Source organism: Solanum pennellii, chromosome 8 (assembly GCF_001406875.1).
Source record: "Solanum pennellii chromosome 8, SPENNV200".
Classification (NCBI taxonomy): domain Eukaryota; kingdom Viridiplantae; phylum Streptophyta; class Magnoliopsida; order Solanales; family Solanaceae; genus Solanum; species Solanum pennellii.
In genome coordinates this window covers 53871020-53878646 of record NC_028644.1, presented here as the reverse complement: position 1 = coordinate 53878646, position 7627 = coordinate 53871020, and the positions used below count along the sequence as shown (strand labels likewise).

Below are 7627 nucleotides of genomic sequence, written 5' to 3'. Positions count from 1 at the left end.
TATATATATATATATATATGCATATGTATATATAATTTTCTCTCGTTTTATGCAATTAGAAACACAATTTATGTAATTCTATTGAATAAAGCGAGAGACGCGAGCGACAGGAAGCGAGCGAGAGAGGGAGAGTGGCGAGCAAGAATATGAGGGAGAGAGGGACTAGCAAATAGTTGCTATGGAACACAAATAAATCGAATGGTAGCTACTATATTTATTTTATATTATAAGTTTATCATTCTATACAATTATCCCTATTTAAAATGTATAATCTAGTTTCACTGATCAAATTCTTTGTGTCATTGATCAATCCTACATTCTATTTTACTCCCAGAATATAGAATTTTCTATTTTTTCACACAACTAAATCTAACTCAATTCTCCATTTTACTCTTTAAAAAATATATTCTTCTCTTTTTACAATATTATATTATTATTTCTATTTTTATTATATTTTCTTATTTCATATATAAACCCGTTTTTTCTTTTTTCAAATTAATCACCATATATGATTTGCATGTAAATAATAAATTATTTTCAAAAAAAATATTTAATTAATATAAAATTATAATTTGTTCTAAATTTTAAAGAACAACTACAAAAAAATTGAAAAAATAAACAATTCTCTAGATCATACACTACTTTTTTCTGATTATTATTAAATCTAAAAATGACCTACCGAATTATTAAATTATTATTGTGATTTTAAAAATCATTATGTTATGTATTGTATTGTTATTTTGTATTTAAATTATTATTCATGTATGGTATTTTGAAATTACAATTTTCGTTTTATCATTAACATTTTGTGCATTCTTCACAGTGAAAATCAATAAATATCAAATTATCTCTTAAAGTTACGAAAAGTGAAAAAAATATATTTAAAATATTGTTAATTTTGAAAGAAAGTAGAATATGCTAAATAATATATTTTTAAAAAATGTTGTATTATATTTAAAAAGAATTAGTACTAATATGAGAAATTTAATTAGTATCTTTGTATGACAAATAATATGTTAGTTACAAATAGTAGATCTTTATTTTACTCTCCAAATATAGAGAATGATGAGTAAAATAGAGTGGGGTTGGAGATGGTCTAAGGGCATCTGACATCTCCAACCCTACACTCTATTTTATCTCAAAATATAGAGTTCTCTATTTTTTTTTAGACAATCAACTCCAACCCAATTCTCTATTTTACTCTCTAAAAAAGAATTTTTTTCTCTCTCCTTAATATTATATTATTATTTCTATTTTATTCTTATTTTCTTATTTCATGATATAAATCATTTATTTCTTTTTCCCAATAATTACTTTATATAATTTTCATGTGATACAAAATATTATTTTTTTCAATTTTTTATTTAATTGTTACATTTTATTCAAAAAATTTAAATACCATAAATTGCACAAGAATATTATATAACATCTAAATTAATGAACACATTCAAATAAAATTGAAATATGATTAGATAAATATTACATAATCACTCAATTTTTGAAATTGTTACGTTGCTCCCATTAATGCTTTATTAATGCATTACGAAATTCAAAATGATCATTTTTGTCCTTCATTTTATTATGTCTAGCTAAAAATTGTTCAAATCGGAGATTTTCATCTAACAACATTTCTGTCGTTGGAGCCTCTACAACATCTTGAATTCGTGCATTAAGATCAACATTCATCCTCAATTATCACGTTGTGTAGTATAATATATGTAGTCATTATATCATGTAACACTTTCTTTCTCCGAAAACGTGACGGACTTGCAGTAATTGCAAAACTTCGAATTTTCGTTCAACATCTTTTTGACATGGTTCTTGTTTCATCGCGAATTAATTATTATGTTATTATTGTATTTTATATTGTATTTAAATTATTATGTTATGTATTGTATTGTTATCTTGTATTTAAATTAAAATTTTTATCTTACCATTTTAATTGTGTATTCTTTATAATGAAAATATATAATAAAATAAATTTTATTATTGGTGAAAATTATTTTAAAAATAGATTAATTTGAAATTAAAGTAGTATATATTAAATAATATATTTTTTAAAATATTATATTACATTTAAAATGACTTATGAATATTATATATTTAATTAATGAAACGATATGTAAAATAATATGTTAATTGAAAAGTAATGAAAATAATAATAAAATATTGAAAAAGTAAAATAGAGAGTTTTGAATAGTAGTTCTCTAAATTTAGAGAACTACTATTCAACTCTCGAAATTTGGAGAATAGAGAGCAATTTTTACTCTCCAAATATAGAGAATGGAGAGTATAATAGAGGTGGGTGGGAGATGGTCTAACCCTACCTTCTATTTTACTCTCTAAATATTAGGGGTGTGCAAAAATCGAACCGACCGATAAATCGAACCAAAAAAAATGTTATTGGGTTATTGGGTTTTTAATGGGTTTATAAAAAAATATTGGATTATTAGTTCGGTATCGATTTTACTATTGGGTTATTTACACAATAACCCAATAAGACAATAATAATTATAATTTTACCCTTCCTAATTATCTAATATTAATAATTTAATATATAATTAGACATTATAACTATATCAAATTATTAACACTCTACCAACTTCACACTAGGTCACTTAGTAGTTGTTACTGTTTACTCAGAACATAAAGATTAAAGTAAGGGGTTCACAATTGTAGCTATTTGATTTTAGTTTTACTTTCAGTTTTATTCTTGTTGGACTATTTTATTTTAGTTTTAATTTGTAATCGCAGGTTGTAACATTTGCAAGTTTGTAAAGGTCCGTAATTTGATTAACATAAAAAATTACGTACTATTTTTTTATTGTAACATGTAATATCATAACCTTCGTACTATATTTTCTCTTTTTGATGCAATTTCTCATTATCTTTCTTGTTTCACTATATCAAATCATATAGAGAAGTGAGAAAACATATAATATTTTACAGGCATTTTCTTATTGGATAAACCAAAAATCGAACCGATAATGATCAAAAATCAATAAATCAAAAACCGATAAAGAATATCTTATTGGTTTGTTATTGGATTAGCATAATTAAAAACCGAAAATCGATAAACCAAACCGATAATACATAAAGCTAAACCGAACCGACCGATGCACGCCCCCTACTAAATATAGAGGTCTCTATTTAATCAGACAATCCACTCCAACCCAATTTTATATTTTACTATCTAAAAATGAATCTTTTTTATCTCTCCTCAATATTATATTATTATTTATATTTCATTTTTATTTCCTTATTTCATTATATAAATCAGTTTTCATTTTATTTTTTTGCAAATAATCACCCTATAATCTTCATGTAATATAAAATTTTATTCTTTCCAAAATTATTCATCTAATAAATAATTATTTTATTTTAAATAACATAAATGTATGCCACTTAAGCGAAAAATGTGTATGAAATTACAAAAAATTAAACTCAGAGGGTAATAGGACCTTAGTTTGGTTAAGGTATGTCTCTAAGATTTTGGTTCGTAGTCTAGGGAGGTACTTCTACCTTTTTCCAAATTAATATATTACTAATTTGGAATGAAAGTGGTATAAATTAAATAATATATTTTTAAATATTATATTATATTACATTTAAAAATGATATGAATATTAGATATTTAATTAATGACATTATATGTAAAATATAAATAATATGTTAATTAGAAAGTAATAGAAATAATAATAAAATTTTCATAAAGTGGAATAGAGAGTGTGAATGGTAGTTCTCCTAATTTTGAAAAATTACTATTCACCTCTCTAAATATGAAAAACAGAGTGGTATAGAGGTGAGTTGGAGTATCCTTCCTCTATTTTACACTCTAAATATAAAAATAAAAAGTAAAATAAAGAAAGGTCAGAGATGATTTAATTAAACAAAGTAAAAATAAAGAGTAAAATAAAGAATAGTCAGAAATAATTTAATTAAACAAAGTAAAAATAAATAAAGAGTAAAATAGAAAAAAGGTCAGAGATGATTTAATTAAACAAAGTCTTTCCCACGCAATCATGAAAATGTTTAGCAAATAAATGAATAAATCAAGACCATATAGAGAATAATTGATGAAGTAAAGTTAGCTAACTAATTTCACATTAAAAAATGTACATATTATATTTTATATTCTTAATAATAGAAAATATTACCGCCCGGCCCATGGCTTAAGTATGCAGGCACACAAATTGAACAATTTTTAATTCCTGATTACAAAATTGTGGTTGGACATGTATTTCGATTGAAAAAAATTAACATTTTGACTCCATCTCAAAATTGTAAAAATATTAATGATGAGATCTTTTAAATTTGGTCAGCTATCAAATATTCAAAGATTTTGTTTCCATATGAACTAATCCAAATCTTTTGATAGTTAAATAAACATTTAATAATAAATTTATATCAATATATAGACAAATAAATGCTAGCTTATATAAAGGGATGATTTCTCACTTTTTATTTCATCACATTCTTCAAGTTCACAATGGTACATGAAATTTTCTTGCTTGTTTGCACCATAGCTCTTCTAGCTTCTTCCTCATTGGTTTCAGCTGAAGTTCTTAAACATTCTTTTCACGTACGTATAATTAATTACTTATATATATATATATATATCTTCTTTATTTTATATGCAAAATAATATATATAGCTTGTCAATTTAATCCTATTTATCTTCACAAAACATGATATTATTTCATCGATATGCTCACGTCAATTAATTTTTTTCGTATGTACCCTATTTAATTCTTTTCATCTATGGCAAATTTCTTATTTTGTTATTTTTTTTATTCAAATATGATTGACTTAATATATAGCTCCATCTGGAAAATAATTTGTTATTGCTTGTTTTTTTTTTTTAAATACTTATTCTCCCATTGACATTCTTTAAAATAATAAATTAATAAAGTTTTAAGGTCGTCAACGACATAAAACTTAATTTGCAATAGCTTAAATTTATATTGAACTCTTTAAATCTTATTACGATTGCAATTAATTTAAATATTATGATACGATGATACAATAAAATCCTTTTGATTCATTCAAAAGTATAGAGTAATAAAAATTTAACATGTCTTTGAAAATATAAAACTTGATATAAGTTATTACACTTCAAATATAAGAGTATAGTATAATTTTATTCAGCATTTTTGTATTAGTAAACAGAATTAGGATTTTGAATTTGAATTTTATTCTCAAATTGATCAGTCAACATTTGCTTTTTCAAAATTCTGGTTTTGACCTGTTTGTAACTTATTTCAGCGCAAATAACTTATTTTTGATCATCCTAAATAATTTTTTATTTATTTTCAGAGCCCGAATCCAGCGAGGAAGATATTAGTACATTTCAAAGACTTGGACATTAAGGGATCCATTGATTATGGAGTTACGGCAATAAGTTTAGGCAGTACAGATTTCGGCGGCTTATATTCAGAGAAGCCGTTAGCCGTTATAACTCCAGCCGGAGCCGATGATATTGGTCAGGTGATAAAGCATGCATTACACTCACCAACATTAACGGTAGCCGCAAGGGGTAACGGTCATTCAGTTAACGGCCAAGCTATGGCCCGTCTTGGACTGGTAATCAATATGAAATCAATGGCTGATAATAAAAAAATCGACGTCAACGGTAACTACATGTACGTCGATGTAGGTGGTGGAGCATTATGGGGTGATGTATTGAAACACTGCGTTTTGAATTACGGCTTGGCTCCAAAATCCTGGACGGATTATCTCGATTTAACGGTCGGAGGTACTCTGTCTAATGCCGGTGTTAGTGGTCAGGCTTTCCGATTTGGACCACAAACGTCATCTGTAACGGAATTGGAAGTTGTTACCGGTAACGGAGAAAAAATGGTCTGTTCAAATTCTCAAAATTCTGAACTATTCTTTTCTGTTCTTGGTGGACTTGGTCAGTTTGGTATTATTACTAGAGCTCGGGTTTTACTTCAACCCGCCCCAGATATGGTTAGTATCATTTTTTTTAATTATTATTTTTCAATAATTATTATAATTAATTATGAACTTTTTTTTTGTATTAGGTGAGGTGGATAAGAGTGGTATATAGTGAATTTAATGATTTCACTCGTGATGCTGAGTTATTGATAACGAGGGAAGAAACATTTAATTATGTGGAAGGATTTGTATTCGTGAATAGTAATGACTCGGTAACTGGGTGGCCATCAGTGCCATTGAATTCGAATCAGTCATTTGACCCGACCCTTTTACCCAAAACAGCTGGTCCGGTTCTTTATTATCTTGAATTGACCTTGCATTATAACAACCATGACGATCCCTCCACTGTAAATATGGTAAATCAATCAATTTCAAAACGTGTTCATTTTATCCCTCTCTCTTTTAAGTTTTTACTGATATATAACAATTTTTATTTTATTTTTTATGTTAGATGGTTGAGAAATTGCTGGGCAAATTGAAATATTTGGAGCATTTTAAATTTGAGACTAACTCGACTTATATGGATTTTTTGTTACGAGTTGATAATGTAGAAGAAGCGGCTAGAGGTAGTGGTATATGGGCTACACCTCATCCATGGCTTAATATGTTCATTTCCAAGAAAGATATTGATGCATTCAATCGGATTGTGCTTGAAAATATTTTAAAGAATGGTGTTAATGGTCCTATATTGACATATCCTCTCCTGAGTAGCAAGTAAGTGTATATATATTCTTATCTCTACATTAACTAATTTTTTATTTATAATAATATTTTATTTTTTTTGAAATTAGGTGGGATAACCGATCGTCAGTGGTATTACCCCAAGGTGAAATATTTTACTTAGTGGCTTTGCTAAGGTTTACTCACGAAAATCCAAAAGAGTCTGAAATAAAGCAAATGGTGGCACAGAATCAAGAGGTTGTACAAACTTGTATCAAGAATGGATTTGATTTTAAATTATATTTTCCTCATTATGAGTCCACAGTTGAATGGAAGAGTCACTTTGGGGATCAATGGGAAAGATTTGTTGACAGAAAGAGACAGTTTGATCCAAAGGCAATCCTTGCACCTGGTCAAAAAATATTTACTAGAAATCATATACTATAATAAATAGCCCAGGACAATTGATTTTCTCCATTCGCGGTCTTTTTTACCTTTTTATTGGATATTGTGATTCTTAAGAAACAACTCTAAAAGGAATGAATGTACTAACATTCTTAGTTTCATTTTCATACCTTTCATCAGTGTTAATTTGCTCTTTTTCCATTTAAAATCCTTCCCCCCCCCCCCCCCNCCTTTTATGTTTTGATTTTGGACATATATACTTATTCTGATGCAAATAACGAAGAATTGACATATGGATTTATTGCGGAAAAGTATTTGTCTAAATTCAAGATTGAAGAAATAATCATTATCAATAATATATCAAATTTTGTTACACTTACTATTTGTTACAAGTCTGTACATAATTATAAATGTAGATTTAAATGTAATAATATTATCTTTTATGGGTTAAATTTTCTATTGTAACTTCAAGAATATTTATATTAATTTCACATTGACTTTTGGTTGATTTTGTACATGTTCCCAAAACAAGTCACATCCTCATAAACCGTGAGTATTTCTTTCATCCGCAAATAATCTCTCTCTTTATATATATATATATATA

General features: G+C 26.6%; 1 protein-coding gene across 1 annotated transcript; it reads left to right on the top strand.

Annotated features, from left to right (window-relative positions):
* Nucleotides 1–4474: 4474 nt before the first annotated feature.
* LOC107028037 (cytokinin dehydrogenase 7-like) lies at nt 4475–7190 on the top strand. Its single transcript, XM_015229090.1, has 5 exons — nt 4475–4582; nt 5317–5970; nt 6045–6314; nt 6410–6672; nt 6750–7190. Exons 1-5 carry the CDS (start codon nt 4490–4492, stop codon nt 7063–7065), a joined length of 1596 nt encoding a protein of 531 aa, XP_015084576.1. The 5' UTR covers nt 4475–4489; the 3' UTR covers nt 7066–7190.
* Nucleotides 7191–7627: the final 437 nt, after the last annotated feature.